Consider the following 26,040-nt stretch of genomic DNA (forward strand, 5'->3'; position numbering starts at 1 on the left):
AGAGTCGCACTGTTTCTCATTCACAAACGCACTCTTCACTCCTGCTAATGAGTGAATGTACACCCAGCATCAGTAACAGCAGCGCGTAAACAGCCTTTAAAGACAGATGCTCTGAGAAAAGACAAGACAATCACTTCAACTTGAATCTCGAGGTGTCTTAAGATCAGCCATGTAAAATGATTCCTTACACACAAAATTCAGTGTTACATTGTTGCCATGGAAGTGAGATAAAAAAAAAAAAAAAAATAACAAAAGATCATAAATACCTTTAGAATTTTACAGAATTTATATTATTTAACCACTGAATTCTGTTTCAAAAATATGAAATTAACATATATTTGAATAGACAGTACTTACACTGTCAACATTGAATGTTTTTTAAACTAATTTTTACAATATTAGAATAAGCAAATAAATAAAATAAATAAGCATAAATAAAAAAGCGTAACAATTTGAGTGAAAAGTGTATTTTGTCTGTTATACACACAATTTTATATATTATGCATATATTTTCAAAACAGAATTTATGAGTTACTATAATATAACATAATATAATTAGTGCTGTCATTTGTTTACAGAATATGTTTGTGTACTGTGTATATTTATTACGTATATATAAATACACACCCATTCATGTATATATTTTGAAAATATTTACATGTATATATTTATATTCATATAATTTATATTATATATAAATATATTTAATATGTAAACATAACATATTTTTCTTAAATATATACATGCATGTGTTTGTATAATAAATATACACAGTACACACACATTTATTCTGTAAACAAAAACTTTTATTTTGGATGCGATTAATCATTTGACAGCACTAAATATAATATAATAACTCCTTGGTTTATCATGTCCTGTTTTATCATCCACACAGTGCACACACCCATCTATCAACTTCTACATACTCTCTATGTAATATTATATTATATTATATTCCTAAAAATATGAAATTATTGTATTTAAGCATTGTAAATTAAGCATTGTATACATACACTACAGACACTTCAGTGTCATTTTATGTTTTTACTCATTTCTACCAAATTAAAAAGAGTAAATGAATGAAATAAATTTATATTACATTTATATAAAAATTGGGGTGAAAACTAAAAGGTATGCAGACAAACACTGTATACTGTATATACTGTATATAAACATTAGTTTTTTATATATTTATATAATTTTCATTCATTTTCATTTTGGCCTACTATTATAGACAGTGTACCCTAAACTAGTCGTATACTCTTTTGTTGAATCTTTATACAGACTCACGGCAGGTATGTCCTCATCCTGGTACGGGTCGTCCCGTGGGCCCCACTGCCAGTTCTGGTCCCAGTCTGAACCCTGAATTAACCAGCCTGCCAAAGCCTCCTCCAGCTCCATAAGAGTCTCCCAGTCATCCTGAGAGTCAAGTGATGAATCCATGTCTCTGTGCATGTCTCTTATTACAGCCAATGACCCTTCGCTCAGACTGCCAGATCCTGGTGATATTTTTGATTAGGGTGGGTCTGTAGGTTCACTCACTCCTTCAAGGTACGTCTGCGCTATCGAAGATGTTCATCAGGGTGTGACCTCTATCAGGGTGTGAGTGCTGGGCTCTCCTGACTAGCACCACATGATTCCAGTGCAAAACACACTCACACGCAAATGGCCTTTAGTAACCTCTGCAGACAGATACTTTATTATGCTGCTGTTTGTTCCAGTTTCCCACCGTTTGTGCTGGGAAAGAGTGTGTATGTGTGTCCGTCTTGATTCTTTATGCTTCTTCAGACTGTGAACACTACAGTAGAGAGTCGATGAAGAAGGAACAGTAAGTTACTTCCACAAGTTAATTGTTACCTCAGTATGCAATGGCAACCAATTTCTCTATTGGGTGTTGGCTTTCAAAGAACGTTCTTCTTGGGGTTTAGCCCATCAAAGATGTGATTCATCTTAGTCCTCAGGGTTTGTGCTTGTTTTCTGCATTCACCTGCTGTTCTTGTTAGACTTCAGAGAAGAAAAATATCTTCTACAGTTTTGAAATGGACCATGACAACAAGTAAAGAGCGTCTAAAGAGCGTGACTGGAGGGTTGATGAAGAAGGAACACTAAGTTACTTCCGCAAGTGATTATTAATCGTTACCTCAGTATGCAATGGCCACCAATATCTCCGTTAAAGGCTGGTTGGTGGCTTTCAAAGATCGTTCTTCTTGGAGTTTAGTCCATCAAAGACGTGATTCTTCTTATTCCATAAAGTTTGTGCTTGTTTTCTGCATTTAGCAACTGCTCTTGTTAGACTTCAGAGAATTAACAGTCTTCTATAGATTTGAAACGGACTACGGCAACAAATAAAGAGCATCTAAAGAGCATGTCTGGAGGGTTGATCCGCAAGCAATTATCAATTGTTACCTCAGTATGCAATGGCCACCAATTTCTCTATTACAGGTTGGTTGTTGGCTTTCAAAGACTGTTCTTCTTGGAGTTTAGTCCAAGATTCTTCTTAGTCCTCAGGGTTTGTGCTTGTTTTCTGCATTTAGAAGCTGCTCTTGTCAGACTTCAGAGAAGAAAGATACGTCTTCTGCAGGCTGAATCGGACCACAATGGTGAATAAAGAGCATCTAAAGGGCGTGACTGGAGAGTCGATGAAGAATGAACAGAAAGTTACTTCCGCATGTGATTATCAATTGTTACCTTAGTATGCAGTGGCCACTAATATCTCTATTGTGGGTTGCTTGTTGGCTTTCAGAGATTTTTCTTCTTGGAGTTTAGTCCATCAAAAGAGTTTTTCTTGTTTTCTGCATTCAGCAGCTGCTCTTGTCAGACTTCAGAGAAGAAAGATCTTCTACAGGTGTGAAACGGACCACGACGACAAATAAAGACCATCCGGAAACACTCTGCACCAAATCCTTGGGTTCTTAGGTCCTCTTTTTAATAATTTACACTTTTCAATGTAGAATTCACACTCGCATCTCTCAACCCCAAACTATACTCACTTGCTCCCTCTCATTTGTGCCTAAAGATAACCAAGAACAAAGACTGACACATGATCTGCAGCAGTCATAATGCTAAGAATGGAATTCTGCTTGTGCAAGCGACAACTCCGTCCCAAAAGTATCCTCTCTTCAGCGCTTATGCATAAATATCCATTAAGGCGAATGGAAAGTTGCACTCAATGGAGAAGCAGAGACTCAGGAACATTCCAGAGCAGATCCAGACCAGCAGAAACCTCAGCAGATACTGCGGAGCACAACAGCTCATCCGTCCTGCTGATTTATGTAGAGCTGGATGTGTGTGAGTGTGTTTACTCCGGCTGATGAGTATGTAAAGTCAGTTACTTATTAACTAAAAGAGTAAATAATGAGAGACGCCGGTGGCTGGTACCAGGAGTGGGTGTGGCGACTCCAATAATGTCATCAGGGGATCCCTTTGTTGTCACAGTGGCATGTGAGACAATGTCTAGTGTGCAAAATATACATCAACTTTCGGGGTGCGATTTGTTGAGGTTAGTCTCTCGCAACTCAAATTGTTTTTTTATTTAGCCAAAAGTCCACCTTAAATGGATAGTTCACCCAATAATCATCATTTACTCACCCTCATGTTGTTCAGAAGAAGATGTTTTAAAGAATCTTGATAACCAAACAGTTTTGTTGACCATTGACTTCCAGTGTATGAACCAAAAAATGAAGACATTTCTAAAAACACATTCTTTTATGTTCTACAAACATTTTTGGTGAATTATACTTTAAAAAATATTTAAAACACACTAAAGCTGGCATGTTAAAACCCATTGGGGTTTAAACCTAAATAGACATCAACCCAAAGTTTTTCACAAAAGAAGAAATTTTGAAACAGTTTAAACTAAACCCAAAAACTATACTGATGAGTTGATTTCTGTAGAAAATTTTGAATCATTTAGATGACAAGGCCGCAGCAAAAATGTGTGATGATACCAACCTTAAAATGAAAAGACAGAGCAGGCCTTTGTGTGACATATTTGCTCTGGGTCTCTTCCTATTCCTATTCTTTGTTTATTATTATTTTACCCCGAAACGAACAAGAACAAATATGTTGTGAAATTGCTGTCTTAAAATAGGCTAATTCATACAAGCTTTGCTCCTATAAAGAGTCAGATGCTGTTAATAATCAGCACTCTCTCGAAAACCAAACATCCCGGAGCCTAACTGCAACACAGTACAGCAGCCGACATTCACTCCGGTGGTCCGTCAGGCTCAGAACTCACATGATGACGGTTGAGATGTAATCACAGTGCTCTCAGGGCCATGGGAGATCATCACTGCCCATACAAACACACACAGACAGACACACATACACTCCACAGACAGCGCATCAGAAATGTACTAATCATACTGTATAATTCAAACATCGACACCACTGTGTGAGATCCTGCCCAGTATGCAATTAGTATGCATCAAACAGCTCACATCCGTGCAGATGCAGTGCAATCAACCAATCACATCACACCGCTGAAAACCAGACCCAATCAAAGAGATGCAAAGTCTAATTACTGTGACTCTTCAATGCTGCCGCCATGCAGGCCCTTGTGAAAAAGAAGTGTGCTTAATTGTAATGAATGCGCACTTGTAGTGTTTTTCAAATCTTAAAACTACATTTAAAAAAAAACTGTATACTTGCAGATAATATATGATTAATAAAATAAAAGTGCATTTTTCACGACTGCTGTTTTTTAACACTTTAGCACTTAAGTTTAGTTTTTAAAAGTGCACTTTTTAATAAGATTTAAAAGATTTAAAGAAGTATGCTTATTTGATCATTTTAACTGTAGTGTGTTATTTGATATTATATTTAAAGTTGCAACTTCATCATTAGAAAGGTGTTTTCAATAGAAATGACTTTTAAGTATATTTATCGTACCGTAAATGTTTGTCAGTACATTCAGCAGTAACACTTTAACCATATTTAAAAAAAAAGAGAGAAGTAATAATGAAATTACATAAAGATGTACTGAAGTCCTACTTAAGTGTCAAAAAGCACTCTTAAGTTCAACTAATTATATTAAATATAGGTTTAAATTATAGAACATTTAATTGTAAATAACATGCAATTAAGTGTCTTAAAACATCACATTCAGTTCACACTTATATATTGTATATTCTTTAAAGTATATTATTTCCATAATATATATATTTTTTTTTCAAGCATGCTAAAGTGTACTTCTTTTTCACAAAGGGGTATTAATGCCATGCATCCTGTTTTTGCGTTCGGTTTAGTAAAGTTCATCAAGGAAGGTGCAACAATTAAATCATTAGATGGTCACACACATGCCAAAGCCATCATTAGAACGACAGAAGCCTTCAAGACTCGTTTCAGTCCTCATACTGAACGTTTGGGGAAGGACTGGTGTCAGAGGGAACAGAACGTGGAGAGTAAAATCATGCTTACTCTGAGAATGTGCTGTCTCTCATGCTAAAGAGAAAGAGTGAAGGAGAGAGAGAAGAGAGGGGCAGACAAAAAAAAACAAAAAACAAAACAAAAAAAAAAAAAAACAGACAGAAAAATAAAGCAAAGATTGAAGAAGATATTGTGGGAAGATATTGTGGAATGAAAAGTGATTGAAAGATTAGTGTAAAACTACGCTCTCTTGTGGCTAACGGCCTAAACAGAAATCAACACTTAAAGAGAAAATCTTGCTGTAATGATAATTAATGATACAACATTAAAAATGTACCCTGAATAATATAATACTGAATTTTAAACTTGACATTTTAGAAACATTCAAATTCTAACAATCTATGTGATACACAACAATGAGACGAAAGCGGATGGTTGTTATCAGTCACGTTGACACACAGACGTGAAATATGAGGAAATTGATAACAAGATCGTGAGTCAGATAATATTTGCAGCCAAACTGATGAATGTCAGAGGAAAGACCAACAAATCTGTAAATCATTACAGTAAAAGAACAGAAGAATTCTACTGTTTGATCACCGAACACGTCAATGTTCACATCTGACACACAAATACACAAGTAATTACATACTTAAAAATTCCAAACATAATGCCTATTATAAACAATAACTAAAAAAAAGAAATTAAATACAAATTATTCAAGATTAAATATTATAGTATATATTAAATATTAAGTGAAAATTAGATTTAATTATTACATTTAATTAAATTATACGGTTCCCTTGCCCAAGACATGTCATGTTACAGTAACACAAAGAATACACTGTATGGTGACATGGATAGCTGTTTATATTTCAAAGTAGGTGGACACACAACCATTAGTACAAGCATAAACACACACACACACACACGTTTGTTTTTGTGAATTGTTGGGACATTTAATAGGCGTAATGGTTTTAATACTGTACAAACTGTTTCCCTCACAGGAAACTTTGTGCATTTTTACTTTCTCAAAAAAACTCATTCTGCATTAGGGCTGCACGATATATTGCATGCGATTGTCATGCGCATCTTGTCAGTAAAGTCGGTTCCGTGATTAGCGGTAAATCTCCATCACCTGTTTTCAAATGGAGCGCCATTTAATACACAGAGAGCCGAAGTTCACCGACAAGCTACACAATTCGTGCTCAGAATCGCAGATGAATCGCTTGCGATATTGAACGTATATTGCGTAGCTTGTCAGTGATATATGGCTCTGTGTATTAAAAATCACGGAACCGGCTTTACTGACGAGATGCGCATGACAATCGCATGCGATATATCGTGCAGCCCTATTCTGTATGATTTATAAGCGTTTTGAAAAATTGGGACATGGGGTAATGTCCTCATAAGGACATCACCTTCTCCTTGTAATACCTATGTCATACCCATGTCATTATACAAATTTTTGTCCTCATATGTCACAAAAACGCGCACACACACACACACACACACACACACACGCACACACATACACACACATTATTAATATAAAGTGTGACTTACGTTGTACCAGCTCTGGCTTTTCTGAAAGAGAAGGAAAAGAAAATGATTACATTAAGGAGAGCAAAACAGTAGCTATGCAGAGCATTATTTGCATACACCCCTCCCAGCGAGTGTATATTTACAGACTGTGAGGGTTGGCCGATGGCCTGTCATGTGGCAGCTGGTAAAGTCTGCTAGACTGACATTTCCCTTCACCGGATAATTACACACGCATACATCATTTGTTCTTTCCACAAATAGTGTGAAACAAAGATAGATGGTTAAATGAGCAGTTTCAAAGCTGATACGTCATGAGAAATAGACGAATTCACACCCGCATAAACCAAAATAGAAACTTAAAGACACTTTTAAGGGGGTGTTTGTGTACAGGGGTGAACTGACATCACTATCGCTCTATTTATAACCCAACACAGTCCAGCTCAGTCTAGAAAAGTCTAGAAAACCATTTCTCATAATTATGACATTATATACTGCAATGTGACTTTATTTCTTATAACATATCTCACAATGTGACTTTATTTCTCATAATTATGATGTTATATTTCGCAAAATTACTTTATTTATCGCAATAAAGACATTACATATCACCATATACAGTAACTTTATTTCTCCTAATTATAACGTTAGATCTCACAATGTGACCTTTCTCATAATTTCTCATAATTATGAAATGATATATTGCAATGTGACTTTATTTGTCGTAATTATGACTTTACATCAGTGCAGTGACTTTATTTCTTTTAATTATGGCATTATACTGTAAGATGCAATGTGAATTTATTTCTTGCAATTATGACTTTATATCTGCACACAGTGACTTGATTTCTCTTAATTATGACATTATAATTTGCAACGTGCCTCCATTTCTCATAACTGATATCTCGCAAGTTGACTTTATTTCTCGTAATTATGACATTATATCTTGCAAAGTGACTTTATTTCTTGTAATTATGAATTTTCTATTTTGCAAAGTGACTTTATATTTCATCGCTGTGATTTTATACCGCAAAGTGTCACTTTTTATCTCGCAATGACCTTTACTTGTAATTATGGCATTATACTGTAAATTGTCATGTGATTTTATTTCTCATAATTATGACATTATATCCCACAATGTGACTTAATTTCTCATAATTTACATAAATCGCAATGTGACTTTATTTTTCTTAACTATGACTTTATATCTGTGCAAAGTGACTTTATTTCTCATAATTATGACATTTCACAGAGTGACTTTATTTCTTGTAATTCATACATTACATATCACAAAGTGACTTTATTTCTCATAATTATGACTGTTTATCTCTCAAAATGACTTTATATTTCATCGCTGTGATTTTATACCGCACAGTGGCACTTTTTATCTCGCAATATGGCTTTCTAGCCTAAACATGAACTAAAAGGACAAACCCTTTGATATATCCCACCCAAACTTCCTGTTTGTGCATGGATGTACATCAACACAGGACATAAATTTGCATTCATTGAAATCCTTTCATGGTGTCATTGAGGGCATGATTACAGGCCTAGTAAACAACTGGACAGACATGGAAAAAAAATGTCAACAGAAAAAGTAATGTGAGATAGAGCAAAAACAGTCTGCATTATAGTAATAAACTTTTTTTTCATTAACATACACATATATTCTTTACTACAGACCACCATCTAAATGAAAAGAAACAGGGAAATAACTTAAGGCGGGAACAAAATCCGATGCTATATTAGTTTGAAAAGGTACGACAAATAATGGACTCCCTTGTTTTATAGTCTAGGTTAAAGTGGGCACACAAAATGAAAAGAAGTGTGTGTCAGCCGATAAGCCATTCAATTAGCCTACTACCCCAAACACGCTGTGACAGATTAGCTAGAACACAGCTCTAGTTGTGTCTTGTTTATGACCCTTTAAAGCCTATAGATCAACTCACACAGACCTGCTAACACACATACTGGTCTATTCCACCAAGGCTCAGGGATTGGATGGTTTAATGTGGGCTAATCTGATCTAAACTCAAGAGAGGTGTGAGACAGGTCTCTCGTGTGTGCATGTGGACAGAGAGAGAAAGACAGGTGAGGAAGGGATTGGAAGAATAGTTGAGGGGTGCTACATGTATGACCTAACACTTAAGATAGTGTTAGTTTAGGGGTAAGGGGTCAAATGAAGAACAACATGAAATGCTTACTTTAATCAGGTTTAATCTGTCATACTGTAAAGCAATGAAAACAGAATGAAAAAGAAAAACAAGGAGAAACTGGAAGCTCATTTAATGCATCCAAAATACTGTTATTCAATGTGACTTAGAATGCATGTGTGTTCTAGAAATCAAACCCATAACCTTGGTGTTGCTAGCATGCTTTACTACCAAAAACCTAATAAGCTGCCAACCTAAAAGCATTTTAAACACACTCCAGCCACATGAAGGCTGCTCCAAAGAGGCAGTAACATTATGCAGTCTTGTAATATCCATTATTTAGCCTAATTACAAGGCTTTATCGTGAAATAAATAAGTAAATAAATAAATGGAGTCAAAAGAAATGTCTATAATAAATAAATCCAATGCAATTCAATCTAATCCAAAATGGTAGAGTTGAGAGAAATGTCATAAATCATCAATACATGCCAAACAAATTCATTAAAGTATTCTAACTAAATCCAATCTACAAATAATTTTAATTAAAACAACTTAAAATGCATATTTAAAGCTGCAGTCTGTAAGTTTTGCCTCTTTGTCGCAATCTCTGTTTGAAAACCTGGGATTGCAGCTGCTTGCGGAATTATCTTGCTTGCGTGGGTTGTGTGTGCTGCATGGCTCCAGCGCGGATGAATCTAATGTTTTGAGGTGAATGTGTTGCTGTCAGTCACCGCACCGGTGTGGATGTTTACTTTACTTCGCAATCACAGATTCTAGCCTATGTCTTTGGAATATATGACCCAAATAAGAATTTTCACCATATATTGCCATCTCGACAAGTAAGTAACAAGTCTGCCACGTTTGTTCTGACCAACTGAGGCAAAAAGCATTACCATAAATTGCGCAACCAGTGGTGATTTTCCTCATATCAACGGTTAGCTCATATCACATCAAACCGTGCAAAGTATTATTATTGTTATACTTTATTCTCAAATCATTATCGTTAACAACATCAGCATTGCATGACTATGAGTATATTGGGTATTAGCGTGTAGATTTCAATTTCTGTACAGTCTAATATCTAATTGCCATTCCACTCGAATATTAAGACATTCTTTGAAATTCTAAATTTTAATTCTTTTAACCTAAAAAGCAAAACTATGCTCCCTTCGAACTGGTTTTATTTAAAATACAAATCTTGTGTAATCCCAGGTTTTCTGTAATCAGAAGCACATTTAAAACTGAAATGTAATTTAATTTCATTCACATGTGTTTCATAAACACATAATCCTTTCTGGATTACAATCCGCCATCAAAATGATACATTTAGTTATTCTAGCTGCTGTGAGAAAAGGCTAAAAAACGATCCGCCACCTGCAGGATCCTCACATGCGATAGCCTAGAAGCCGGGACTCAATCTTTATGTTTACAGACGTGACATAATGACGCAGTGCCATGCACGAATTTCCCGTGAAAACCTACCCGTACAACTCAAATTAGAAAACATTATTATAAGATAACCGTTGTGAATCGGGCTAAAGTAAGGTGACAGTTTTGAACTCTGGCTGGTTACGTACTTGCTCAAATATTGACTGCAGCTTTAATGTACAGTATATATTTTTTTCTAGTCTTCAAGACATTAGCATAGCAACATGTTATCTGCAAACTCTGTTGATCTCATGTGCTTCACAGAGAAATAAATAAAATAAGCTTTATGGTAAGCTGTTTTGCATGGCATTGATTAATAATTCAAATATATATGCACCCTTTTACTACATTACTGATTAATACTTTATTGATTACAGGAAGCAAAATTAGGAAATTCCTGGGAATTCCCTCTTTTGGAAATCAACAGAGATAAATCAACAGGTGACTCGTGGGACTAATACAGTCGGCTATCCAGCCAATTCATCTCACGACACTCTGATGTGATCAATGAAAAGACACGTAGATTATAACTGATAAAAGCCTGCATGTCAAATGTTTACTTCAAATAAATGAATGCAGTTACAAAAGATGAATAATCATATCAGTGTAGCAAAATCACCTAGTAAAATCTATTTCATATACATAAGGCTGGTCCTCTCATGGTGGCGGCCATGTTGAAATCACATGACCAGTCAAGTTAGAGCTGCATGACTAATAACCACGATTTCTTCTTCTCTTAATCATCTTCGAAAGTGGCTTTTTTTTTTCATTTGACATTATCTTGCACTGGTAACAAACCACCATGAGCATTCATGCTTGGGGTTGCCAGATGTCAAGTGTTTAAATCCCCCAATAAGAGCTTTTCTCTTAAATGGATACATTTTCTTCTCAAGTGTTGCTTAATATTCCCAACCTGACAACTTTTTGCAACTAAATCTGTGCACACATCTTCTCAGTGACAAACTATAATAAATCCAAGCGTCAATCTTGACTATGTTGTTTGCGATTGTGGTTGCTGAATAAACGCACTTAAGCAACCTCTGTGCCACAATACAAAGACTTTTTTGTTGTTTTAATAAAAATAATAAAACAACAGAATTTGAAATTAAGAATTTCACTTACATTTTTTAAAGGTTTTACCAGTTTTCATAATATAGAGTGGGTTAATGTATATGACAAATATAATACACTAGATGACCCTGCATATGAGTTGGCATTCTCATGATTGGTGCTTATGTAAGTGCAATAATTCTATTCCATCATCATGCAGCCCTAAGTCAAATACTTCTTACTTTATCTATTATCATACTATTATGCAGAATCATAAGTGACATATATGCCTGCTAACATGAAAGCAGATGGAGAGAAAGGAGTTTATGCGTGTATTTGTTTAAACAAACACTTGGACACACACTTGCATTCACACAAACAGACAGAGTCAGACAAGACACATCAATAACACCGAAACAGACTACAGAACGGCCACTGGAGCAGGAATATAGACACACAGGGTGAGAGACTGAGCGAATACAGAACAGAAGAGAGAAATGCTTACTTTGGAAAGTCGCTTGTGAGACTAGCATGCATCGAGGAGAAAAACAGAAATCAGAAAACGGAACACAAATCAGAACAACCACAAACAGCGAGAAGAACATGATAGTCAAGTTTAGATCAAAGACATTGTATATGACATCAGCAAAAGTATCAAACTCTAGAAAGAAAGAGTACAGTGAGTGTGAAAAATGAAAGGAAACAGGCAGAACAAGCGACTATAACAGCTGAAATGAGACAGACAGACAGAATGATGACGTGAGCTAGTCTGCACTCGGTGCACTGCATTTATTACAAATCATTACACATCATCTCTCCATTCATTCAGGCACCTGTTTAATGACACCTGTCTATTCATTCATTCATGCATTCATTCCCACATGTGAATGTGATTACTGAGTTGTCTTAAAGACACTGAAAGCTACATGAACAAATCATCTGCTGTTTGGCTTGATTTTTGTTTGTACTGAAAATTTAAATAAAATGATTTTTAAAAATATGACAGATGTCTTCGAGATATTCTCAGGAAATTATGCCATTTGAAGGTGTTCCCATCAAGATGGTCTATAATACCTGTATAAAGCTATCTACGAGCATCACTTTTGAATGTCCGCCAATAGAGAAAGATGGGACCAGATGGTGTAGTTACGACATCTACCAGCAGAGACTAATTGGACAATACTTATTTAACTTACCGTACATAATTTGATAGATTTTACTGTCTTGCGTTTGTAACCCAAATGACATTTTTAAAAGAAATGATTTTGTTTATGTATTTATTTATTGCATTTTATTTTTATTTAACAATGTAATATCTGAAATTTAGCTTTGCATCACATAAATAAATTACAATTTAAAATATATTAAAATAGTAAATTATTATTTTAAATTGTAATAATATTTCACAATTTTATAGTTTTTACTGAATTTTTAATCAAATAAATGAAGCCTTGGTGAGCAGAAGAGACTAATTTCAAAAACATATATTTTCTATTACAATGCTACTACTTAAGTATTTTCAAATATTTTAGTATTCAGTAGTGTTAATTTTAAAATAAATCACAACAAATAAACATTTTCCTGTCACTTTTGTAATCATAAATGGCACTGTTTCCTGAGAATCAGCCTTCTTTGAAGTTCTGTAATTGTGTCTGAGAGTGAAACTCTGTTTGGTTATGATTGTATATGTTTACATTGATTCCTTCTGCTTCAGCCTTTCCTGACTTTACGTTTTGGTGGAAGATGAGGTTTGCTTTACTGTCTGTAACTACTGCACTTGAGCATTATATAGACTTGTTTAAACAAATTTAAGGTCCCCCCTCTAACAGAATTTCAATGTGAAAATAAATATGTAATAAATAAATCATATCTTACAGTAATATAACAGACCTGCATGGGGCAAACTACTTGCAAAAATAGATTATTGTGGAACTATGCCAAATGGGTTGGATACATGCTATGATTGGACAACACAGGGCAAACTAGCAGGTACAGTAGGATAAGGCCGTTCCACATAATTAAGTGCATCATATCCAGTACACAGCAGGTTTCCCAGTGGAAGTGATGTTGTAGAATGACTGGGGTTGGTGGAGAACCAGAGAGGAACCCAACAGGTGGGGCTGGATGAGGAGGAGGGCATACCTTGGAGTTCTTGCCCCCGCTGCGTGTGGACTGGCCGGAGAAGGTGCGTGTGACCAGCTGCTCAGGGGTGGAGGGGGACTTGGAGGTGTCGGACTGCTCTGAGCCTTTCTCCACCATGTTGTCCGTCTCGACGTTCTGCAGAATGGGAGATCGACAGCGCTTCCGCAGAACCGGAGAGCAGGCAGGGGAACTCCGATTAGAGTTACTGGCAGTGCTGGAGAGACAAGAGACAGACACATCAAGACTATTGTTTCAGTTTCTCACAGAGCGACAACTTCAAACTCTAGAAAGGTAATCTTGCCAGTCATGTCTTTGTAACATGCATTTGGTCATTTTAGATCACATAATGAAAACACTCATTTTTTAGATGTTTGGTGTTTCCAAACAACATTAAAACTACATATTAAAACAACATACAACATAAAGCAAGTATCTTAAATTTGTATATAATTATTATACACTGAATATGTGATTATTGCATACTGTTTTATAATTATGTATAATGTATTATGTGCAAATAGTATCTGCCAAATAGCATCAAAACTACTACTACCACTGTGCAAAAGAAAATACTGTTATTTTCATTTAGTGTGAACAGCATCTATCACTATTTGCACTTAGTGTATAAAGCATTTAAATCTTTTTTTTTTTTTTTTTTTACCTTTGCCTTATTATTAACAGTAATGCACTTCTGGAAAATTAAATAAAATTCATACTAAACACAAGAGTCTAAATTCATTCAAATCAGATTTGTTTTTGTATCACTGATGTACTATATTTCTAGTTTCTAACTTATTTAGAGAAATGCTGCCTTGGCAACAAGTTTATATTTTTTATATTTTATTTTATTTTATTTCAGTTACTGTTTATTTTACTTCAATTAATGATTTAGTTTTAGGTTTAGAAAATGATAATAACCCTGAAAATGTATTAAGAGAAAAATATATTAATCACTAAAATTAATGAAATGAAATGCAAATAAATACATTAAATTGAATAAAAATTTTAAGTATTATCATATTAGTAAATTAAAATATATTTTTAAATACATTATAAAATATTATATTAAATTTCCATATTTCATTTAAATTAAAATTACATATTATATTTGACCAAGCACAAACAGCACTGACAAAAAGAAAACTCAAGTGACAGACCAAAATAAACCCACTTCAAACATCAATAACCTAAAAATCCCCCACAAATGCCACTTGTCAGAGTATTGTGTATGTGTCTTTAAGGGAAGCGCATTTAAGAGAGGAAGCACGTAACGTAGGCATGCTAACAAGAAGCCCTTGTGTATCTGGACCTCTGTTCTTTTATTGTTTTCGTTATTAAACTAAAGAAAGAGTCATCGTCAGCCTCCTTTCTTGACATGGTGTCAGAAGTGGGATTCGAACCCAGCCCTCCATTGACACCACTGATCAACAAAAGTCCACCTTATAAACACCACTGACCTTAACAAGTCCACCACAGACAGACTGATGTCATTTTAACAGATGCTAATACACACAATAAACAATCGATAACAAAGCCAAACAGCAATAACTTCCAGGAACACAGCCTGCATCTAAAAACACAGTTCATTTAAGACAATGATCTAATCAATTTAACACACATACACAATTTAACATGCACACACACACACACACACACACACACGCACACACACACACACACACACTCACTCACTCACTCACATGCTTACATAAATATATAACTAAACTGCATGCTGACTCGTCCCTGTGGATGCTTGACTTGCTCCGGTTTCCAAAGGGAGCAACCTGGTCACATTATAGGCTCTTATGCAACGTCTTACATCACTAGTAGCCAGTCACAATTGTAAAACGAGGTCACTACGCTATTCTACAGTTTCAGCGAGGCCTTGAGTGTGTGTGTGTGTGTGTGTGGTCTGATCACAGTGATTAGCACAGATAGCCACCCGCTGTGGCCTGTCAGGTGCACTGCTAAAGATGCATGCTAATCATACTGTCAGACTAGCAATCTAACAGAAAGCAGAAAATCACTGCTTTCATCGATTTTACATGCCAGGAGCAACCTAGGGAGGTAGAATAAAATGTTTATTTATTTTTTTTTTTTAGTAAAATATATATTTAAAAGCAAAAACTAACTTTTGACTTTTTCCACGTTCATGACTATGTTTCATAACAAACTTAAGTATACATTTAAATAATGGTGTGTTCAAGTCATGTCGGATAGATCGTATTTACATGAACGCCACCACAAAGTCGTTGTTATGAGTGGGAAACTCGAAATTTTCTTTAAGCCCTGAGTTTCAGAGTTGGGGGCGTGTCAGTGAGAAAATGTGTCGGATGCAATGGATGCAGCCAAAGACTATAGATATGCAGCGTCTGTATTGATGGTAAATTTGTTGAAATTAATAAAATGATACATTTTTTGGTAAAGTAACATAAAACTATATAAGTTACATATACAACATATTATATTATTGTATAATTACCATAGAACATATAATGATTCAGTTTACATCACCTTCATAAATTGAATAAAAACAGAAAAAAGCAAAAACACAATGATGCATTCATCATTTTGTAGATGTAGAGTTTAAAAAATCATTGAATTTTATGTAGAAAAGTTCAATCGCCATCTTGTTCCGATCAAAGTGACTTGAACGCACCTGACGTTGTTATTCCGACTTGTTAACTCATAAGTACGAAAGTCCCAGGAGGACTTGAACGCAGCATAAGTGTACTTAAAGAAGTAGGCCTACATTTCTTTTACATGTGTGTTATATGTGTTGACTTAAGTAAAGTATTTGATTATAATTTTAACTGTAGTGTGTTAATTGAAATATAGGTTAAATGTTTTAAATGTACTAAATTGGAACTTCGTCATTACAAATATATTAAAATACATGACCTGCAAGTTTCAATATGACATTAAAGTATGTTTTAGTTTACCATAAATGCTTGTCAGTTCATTCGGCAGTGCACTTTAACCAAATAATTATGAAAAGAAATACAAAGATGTACTGAAGTCCTACTAAGTGGGTCAAAAAAGCACTTTCAAGAACAACTAACTGAATTTAATATGAATTAAAACTGTAATTGTAACATGCATTCACAAGGGTTTTGAACGAATCCATCTGAATCTACTGAATCAATAGCTGCTTTAATAGATTCAGTCAGTTTATTTAGTGAAGGATCCGAATGATTCAAACTGGTTCCTCCAGAGTTTGTGAGTCTTTCTGAATGATTCATTAAACGAATCAACTCATAAGTTTGTAAATCGAATCAAACTGAAGACTGCATTGTAAGTGATTTTAGGTTTTACTATTCTTGTGTAGCTATTCAGTCCATCAGTGATGGCAAAACCTGATGTATACAAACACACACATTTACTTAACCATCTAAATGAGGACATTCCCTAGACTTCTGTTATTTTCATATACAGCTACTTATAAATAGAATAACCTAACCCCAACTTAATGCTAAACAAAAAACTTTATGAATTTTTACAATAAAAACGTCTTCTCACTTTCTCATATTCTTCCTTGCATGTATTCACCAACCAGAGCTCAGAAAAATACTTCATAGTGGTTTGTTCCATCCCACTTTAAAAGGTAAACGTGCGAAGGAAGATGAATTTCTGTTTGTGTGAGACGTAGTCAAGCGGAGAGGGCCGACCATCCTAAATAATGGGAATGCACACACACACACACACACACACACACACACTCGCAGTGCCAGCTTTTTTCCTTTCGCTGTAGTCCTGCCACGACTGAATATGTTTCCATGGAAACAGTCAGCACAGGACTGGCCAAGTTTGGAAGTGGTTGGGCTCCACAGGGAAGAGGAGAGAGAGGGAGAGATGGTGGAATGTTAGATAACAAACGCAAGCGCGCAGCAGAGCAAATGTGCTTTGATGATGTTATCAAAAATGTGAGAACCAATCAGAGCTTTCAGTTCAACATCCGAACACATCAGATTGACAGGTGCACGACACAACGATGTGTGATGAGTGTGTTTGTGCGAGCATGACACGACAGTTCTGCTGTGTTCACGTTGCTATGGTAACAGGGCTGTTTTGCAATATTCAGAGTGCAGCGCTAAATATAACAGCTCACATTGTCGGCTTTCCTCATTTGACTCAACGCTCCATCCAACAAAGACATTTCCATTCATTCATTCATTCATTCATTCATTCATTCATTCTTACATGTTTACTATGGCTTCCAATAAAATATCATTGTAAAACTTTCTCTCTTTTTTTATTTTGAAGGAAAGTAGCAGTAACAAAACAGTTTTATATATAATTATATCCCATTCAATATCCACAAATTTTCTAGTCTTTTTTCCAGTCATTCTTGATTACTGGATATAGTTATATTATATATATATATATATATATATTGCCCTCATTTGTAAGTCGCTTTGGATAAAAGCATCTGCTAAATGACTAAATGTAAATTTAGTATATAGTACGTACAATACATACATATAGCATAATATACTATAATTTTCCAAAATGTACCTACAATTTTTTTTTGTGTTTTTTATTTTTATTTTTTTTACAATTATATATAGTTCAGGGACCAATTCTCACTATTAACTAACTATTAACTACAAGTTTTGCCTAAACTTCTAATTTGCTGCTTTTTAATAATTAGTAAGGTACAGTAGTTGTTAAGTTTAAGTATGGGGCAGGGTTAAGGGATTTGAAATATGGTCATGCAGAATAAGCCATTTATATGTGCTTTAATAAACTAATTTGCTAATAATATGCATGCTGATAAACTACTAGTTAATAGTGATAATTGGTCCTTAAACAAAGGTGTTATTTAGTTCTCCAGTTTTGGAAATCTCAATTTAAGGATCTCTACTATTTCCAGGATTTTCATGTCTGAGGGATCCCTATATGGTATTTTGATGAACACTATGGCTGTTTTTGTTAGATACCATTTAGAAGTTAGCAAAAAAGAAACACAATTAAAAATAAACAATATACTGATTTCAGATAAACTTTCTATGGGACAAACAGGCACCTTTAAAAAGAATGATCTCACTGTCGCTTTATTGTCAATGGACCCCAAAATGTCTATGGCCTTTCTCTGAACTGTCACGGGTCCAAACAAGAACAGTTCTGTCCAGTTTGCCATGGGAAGGACTGTGGGCTGTTCCGGAAGGCTCTGTTTTCTCTGCAGTACTGGCTGAGCGTGAATAATGACCAACTGCCAGGACCCCTCTTACACACAAACCAACAAGGACACACACACACACACATGCACCAAGCTCTAAAAGTCTGCTGAGAGAGGAAACCAGTCAGGCTGCACCTTACACAAAAGAGTTTTCTTTGCCCATTAGCATTTTTTTTTAGCAAAAAGCAAAAAGTTCAGAACAAAAAAATAATATATATATATTCAAAAATTATTATATATTCTTTTAAAAAAAATATTGTAACTAGAAAACAAGTCTGCAAGGATGCATGTGTTTATGAGTCCAGATGTGCACTTTTACTCTCAAACAAACACTCAGGTTTAACCATGAGACAGATCAGACCTCTGTCACTCAACCTGTCAGTCTGTTTCAGGGTGGAAATGTAAACAACACCTGCTGCTAATATACAGCTAAAAATACAGACCAAACAACTATAGCTTGGTTCATAAAAAACACACGTTATCAAGAATACATGCACACACCACTATCAGAAAAAAGTACAAAGCTATCACCAGAGCAAAAGGTAAAAGGTACATCATTGTACACCATTTACCCCTAAATGGTGCATATTACGGTAGTATTTTAAAAGTACATATTAGTAGGCTACCTAAAATGTACACATTAGTACCTTTTTAGTTTTTTACGCCTGAAGATAGCACGCAAGTGACAGCTTTGTACTCTGTATAATATAACAAAATAAAATGTAATATAACATTTCATTTATACATTTAAAAAATAAAACACACTATAGATAGATAGATAGATAGATATACCTTATTCAAGTCAGAAATACTATTTAACATCACTGAATCAAACTAAACACATTCATACCAACAAGATTCATTTTCATGGTAGAAATAGCACTGCAAGGTAACAACTGCAGGTTGGCACTTTTTATAAATAGATAGCTATTAGTTTACTATATGTAAATTTGAATGAAAATGCAGTGATGTAAACAGATGTGAGTGTTGACAGACAGACGGACACACACACACACACACACACACACACACACAGAGTGTGGGAGTGACAGAAACCATGTGCCGCACCCTATTCCTGCTGCCGAATCAAAACACACACACTCACACACACCCCCTCACTGCCAGACAGAGAGAGAGCGAGAGAGAGACAGGCAGACAAGTGACGGAAAGAACCCAATCTGCATTAAGAGGCTTAGACAAGAGCGCGTCGCTCTGAACACGTTAAATAATGAGGCAGCGATTATGTCGCCTCGACGCTCACACACAACACAACCCATGCAGAACCTGCACAGAACAACACACACGTCTGTCAGGACTAACCTGGCTGCCATGTATCACGCCTCCACCACGCTCTGCACCACTTAGAGCCAAGGAGAGATGGATGGATGGAGAGACAGAAGATGGGGAGGACAGAGGCATTCCCAAACGGATGAAGAAGACGGTACGGAGGATGAGCGAGCGGCACTAGAGCGTCTCTCTCCTCATGCTGGCTGCAGCTCTCTCGCTCTCTCTCTCTCATCTAAGAGATCAGGGCTCGGGAGACGCTACGTCTCGCACACCGTTTGGAGGAGGTGTTGGAGAACGACGACAGAGAGAGAGAGAGACTGAGAGGAAAGCTAGAGGAAGAGTAGGTGAGAAAATAATGGAGACAAAACCCAGTGTGCGTGAGAGCCAGAGAGAGAGAGAGAAATGCTTTCTGCAGGCTCGGTGCACAGAGCCGTCGGCTTGTTAATTATTCAGTCTTGATGAAAGAAACATCTGACATCATTCACTTTCAGTTCACTTTACAGACCACACGCACACATAAAAACCCACACACAAGCAGACACAAGTTCACAAAACACACATTTAGAATCTCTCTCTTGCATTTGTGTTTCGTATAAATCCTCTTTGTAATTGAATTATGTTTGTCTCTAACACATTAGGATGCTTAAGATAAAAAATACATTTTTTCTTGTGTATTTACAGTATGTTGGTTTCATACAATTTTGAAAAGCTTTTGTATATGTGTGAAATAACGATCAAGTAAGCAGTATATTTTCTGACTGATTTAATACACATCAGTGGACAAGGTAAAATAATGTAAAAACTACAAATATCATCAGGTATCAAACATTATGAGTATCAAAAATGTCCCTGGGGTTTTTAGCTCCTGACATGTTTCATGTAACATGACAACAAAATAACTTATTGCATGTTGGTTGCACCACACTTTTTTTTTAAAAATATGAATACTTTAAAATAAAACTACTATTACTACTTCTCTTTAATACAAGTGTTAATTTAAATTAATTCAGCAATGCATTTAAAACAACTTCACCTTGTCAAAAATAGTATATAGCATACTTTTAAAAAAAGTACTTATTACAGAAAGAATATTCTTTAAAAGTACATAAGAATGATATGGATGTAATGTTTTCACACACTTAATTGCATGGCATTTATTCAGTACAACTGTGCACTTCTTTTATTTATTTATTTTAAGGGCAATAAAGATGCTTTTCAAGAATTACCTTTTAATATGCAATCTTTATCTTTAATATTACATTTTTTAGTAGGCGTTTCAAATAATAACAATACAAAATATTGGTAACACTTTACTTAAAGCCTTTATGTATAATGCATTGTACAAGTAGTTTTATTGCATTAATTATGCTTTGTGATACACCTTATAATGCGTTATACAATCTCATGAATAATTGTAACCATAGTTAATATATTATAACACTTATCAATTCATTGTTACACTATGCATTTTAAATTCGGTTATAATTATTAATGACAAGATACAATGTATTGTACAATGTATATATTTTGAATAATTACACTGCATCATACCATTTAATAACCCTTTATAATGCATTACACATAAAGGCTTTAAGTAAAGTATTATCAAAATATTTAAGTTCAAAAACATAATTATATAACAAATTGATCTGAACACAAAATTGAGTGTCATATCACTGACAATAGCCTGAAAAAATAATTGCTTTTGCTCTTTATCGTTTTTGACCTTCTGAGCTAGAACAAACCAGCAGATTTCTGAGAAAGATCAAATTATTAGCTGAGCTTATGAGAAAATCCCACAATTTGTTTTACTGGCAAATAAGTTCCAAAAGTTCAGTATTTATTTATTATTAAGTAATAAATCACAAACAAACAAATAAATAAGTAAGTAAGTACAGACAGCATAATCCCTTTCTAAAAGTACATGGGAAAACAGTGCTTCAATTTGGGGCCAATTATGCTGATGATTGGTCATATTATGGTCCACAGCATCACATCAGTCTGATGAAAACTGAACCCAAATAAGCAGATCTTTCAGAACCTGTGAAGGGATTCTCATACTGTCTCTCTAAAGCCACAAAGGTGTGTCACATTCATCTGAGCTCGACAGAACATCAGTAGTGCTTGATTATTCCTGAAACGGATTGCCTCATGTGGCAGAATATGAACTTTATTGTATTAAGTTATTTGGACAGAAACATTTCTCTTCATTTACTTAAACGGCCTGTTTTCAGGCTGTTCAGTAAGCAACACTGGAACATTCCAGTAAGAGATTGCAAAACTGAAAAGGTGTGTGTGTGTGTGGGTTCTCCTACAGTAAGAGTCTTGAATCTGAAGCATGGAGACCAGTGTTCTGTCGCCAGCTGCTTTTGTCCTGTTTACAGCGTTTTCATGGCAACTTGGCCTTGGCAGGACTCGGCCGGGCCGGAAGTTCCCGCCGACGGCTGTTATCACAGTAAAGCCACATCCATGGTGACAGCAGCAGCCGTTCACATACAGGCTGATGAGGTGCGACACAAACACACACAGCACAAACGTGGATGCACAGCCCTGCACAAACACACTCACTAACACAACCGGTCTCAGGCTGACATCAATGAAGCCTCCCACAGGGCGTGCTCCTCTGAAACAGCACACTCGCTAGAGGAGGACCTCAGATGAAACATCAACATATAATATTTGTGACCCTGGACCACAAAACCAGTCACAAGGGTCTTTTTTTAAAAAAAATTTATTGAGATTTTAAATGAAATTTTATAGAAATAAGCTTTCCATTGATGTATGGTTTGTTAGGATAGGACAATATTTGGCTGAGATACAACTATTTGAAAATCTGGAATCTGAGGGTGCAAAAAAATCACAATTTTGAGAAAATGGCCTTTACTGGCCCCATTCGGTCATAAAAATCTTAGCTTCATCGAAATGAACACACAAAAAAAATCATGGACATGATTCAGATATGTTAAAGGGTCAGAAAAAAAAAATAGTCACACTTGACTTCTTCGCGGTCAAAAATGACCGACATAGGAAATGAATGGGAAATACGAGAAAATGTGAAAACTCAGTGAATCTTTTGGTGGTACAAACTACAAATCAGGCACTGGTCAGAAAAAAAGTGTACAGCAATCAAGGGGTGACTCTCTAGAATATCAGGAGTGCAAAATAGACACCCACACACGTGCACACACACACACACACATACATATATACACAGAAATGAACTGGTAAGACTGCAACAGAGCACATTTTGAAAATATGTTAACATTTATTGAATTACATTGAATAAAATATCAATTAGTTACAAAATGTTTGTATAAAGTGTTTTGAATGATCACTATCTATTCCTTATTTTGTTGTTTTGTTGTTAATTATCAAATACTGAGTGACAAAAATTATTTCTATGTGTTCCCTTTCTAACAAGATTTTAATGTTTTACTGTAATCATAATGTACAACCTGATACTTATCTAACCAACAATATCTAAACCTTGACATTCAGTAGTTTTAGAATGTCTAGATATATATCTAACAGTAAAACCTAAAAAAAAAAAAAAGAATAAATTATGTCTAAAAAACAACAGGAATCCAAAATCCTCTGTATATATCTATATATGGTGCTAATACAAGAGGTTACACAACATTACAAAAGTTTTTATTTTTTTAATTGCTTCAGATGGCCCAATTCTCAGTTCAAATGAATGGATTTTAAATGCCTTCACTCTATTTTAATGTGAAATATTAAATTTATTAAAAAATAGTAAATAAATAAATAAATAAAATATATATATTCATTCTATTGGAGAAAATAGCTCATTAAAATTGTATAAATATTGCATAGTATCATAAAATTCCCTCAAAATCATAAATAATAATCAAAAAATATTATTGAACAAAAATATATTACATTGATTTTCCTGAAAAAATTAAATAAAATTACTTTCCAAGGCTTCGATCACTTTTGACCGCGAAGGAGGCAAGTGTGACTCCTAAATGAAGAGGACCAGAGAGTTAAAGTTGTCCAAATGAGGTTCTTAGCAATGCATATCAACAATCAAAAATTAAGTTTTGATATATTCACAGTAGGAAATTGACAAAATATCTTCATGGAACATGATCTTTACTTAATATCCTAATGATTTTTGGCATAAAAGAAAAATGGAATTTTGACCCATACAATGTATTATTGGCTATGTGCTACTTGTGACTGCTTTTGTGGTCCAGGATCAGATTTCGTTACCAGTTTCCATTAGAAATACTCCCTCAGTTGATTGTTCTAATTAACTGTACAAAAACATATTTTTAATAAAGCATTATAATGTTTAATAATTATGTTATGTATTAATTGCATTAGTAATCAAGTTATATCATTATATAAAGATGTATTAAATTGATCAACAGTGACAGTTAAGACATTTATAATGTTACAAAACATTTATATTTCAAATAAATTATGTTATTTTGAACGTTTTATTGGGAAAAATGCATTATTGTTTCCACAAAAATATGTAGCAGCACAGCTGTTTTCAACATTGATAATAGTAAGAAACAAAAGTATATAACATATATACTACTTTCATTCAGCAAGGAAGCACTTAATTTGATCAAAACATTCATATTTCAAAAATTATGTACTTTTGAACTTTTTATTAATGATTCCTTGAAAGAAAATATTGATTCCACAAATATGAAGACGCACAACTGATTTCAACATTGATAATAATCAGATTTCTGAAGCATCATGTTTACACTGAAAACTGGAGTAATGATGCTGAAAATTCAGGAATAAATTACATTTCAAACAGAAAGCATTTTTTTTAATCTGCAAAAATATTTAATAATATTACGGTTTTTACTGTGTTTTCAATCCAATATATTCAGCCTTGTAGAGCATAAGAAAGTTAAAATTTTACCAGCCCCACACTGAATGGTAGTGTGTGTGTGTGTGTGTTAGTCATGAACATTTCAATTAACTGCTGTTATCTCATAAAACGAGAGTGAATCAGTGCGGCTCAGCAAAGACAGCGGTGTGTTCATATGTCCAAACAGGGACATCTCAGAAGCCTTGTGCTACTGCCATTTATGAGCAAGGTCATTCCCATGGGACACACTCAATACATCAGCAACGCCGAGACAAGTGGCCTCAAATGGCAACACCACGCGATCTCATTGGCTGGAGCAAAGCAGGACTGATTCAACTCAGCACTGATGAGCTCACACAATGCAATTCAATTCAGTCAAATAGCCAAGTGAACAGCACAGAGGAAACCAAATCTATCTTTGTGACAACTTGGATCCATAGTAGCTCGTTGGAGCTGCCAACTGGGTTCAGTTACTGGTACGACAGGAAACTAGTTCAGTAACGGTATCTGGTGGAAAATTGCCTCGTGTTGCGATGTACAGTAAATATATATATATATATATATATATATATATATATATATATATCTATAGCATTGATTGGAAAACATCCCTCCCTTAAACAAAGGCAGTGTATTTAATTGTAATGAATGTGTACTTGCAGTGTACTTCAAATCTTAAAAGTATATTTTTAAAATGCTCTACTTGTACATATATGTCCAATTATTTTGTTAATATTAAGTCTTTCAAGAAAAAAATAATACTTTGTAATAATGTCTAATTAAAAGTTTTATTTTGTTTTACTTATTTCGATGTGTTGACTAACATGTAAAGTACTTGACAACAAGATGAACTGCAGTGTGTTATTTCATATTACTGTTAAAGTTCGTATATTTTAAATGTTCTAAATTCATTACAAATGTGCAATTACAAATATAATGCATGCATGACAAGTTTCAGTAGAAATTACATTAAAGTACATTTTAATTGACAGCAATGTTCGTCAGTACATTTGGTAGTACTCTTAAACCATATT

At 34.7% G+C, this 26,040-nt stretch overlaps 1 protein-coding gene across 20 annotated transcripts in view; it reads right to left on the reverse strand.

The window, feature by feature from the left end:
* gramd1bb (GRAM domain containing 1Bb) overlaps positions 1 to 26,040 on the reverse strand; it is a 182,377-nt gene that overhangs the window by 11,448 nt on the left and 144,889 nt on the right. For 7 of the 20 annotated variants that reach the window (XM_058751053.1, XM_058751052.1, XM_058751042.1 and 4 more), the window contains 5 exons: positions 13,683 to 13,896; positions 12,046 to 12,066; positions 9,114 to 9,137; positions 6,934 to 6,954; positions 5,419 to 5,442 (listed from right to left, as the gene is read on the reverse strand). In XM_058751053.1, coding sequence (XP_058607036.1) covers positions 5,419 to 5,442; positions 6,934 to 6,954; positions 9,114 to 9,137; positions 12,046 to 12,066; positions 13,683 to 13,896 — 304 coding nt within the window. Of the gene's footprint in view, positions 1 to 5,418; positions 5,443 to 6,933; positions 6,955 to 9,113; positions 9,138 to 12,045; positions 12,067 to 13,682; positions 13,897 to 20,181; positions 20,309 to 26,040 lie in introns of those variants that run through there. The other 13 variants (XM_058751051.1, XM_058751050.1, XM_058751046.1 and 10 more) reach the window with 6 other exon arrangements.

Source organism: Onychostoma macrolepis, chromosome 18, assembly GCF_012432095.1.
Source record: "Onychostoma macrolepis isolate SWU-2019 chromosome 18, ASM1243209v1, whole genome shotgun sequence".
In the NCBI taxonomy this organism is placed as follows: domain Eukaryota; kingdom Metazoa; phylum Chordata; class Actinopteri; order Cypriniformes; family Cyprinidae; genus Onychostoma; species Onychostoma macrolepis.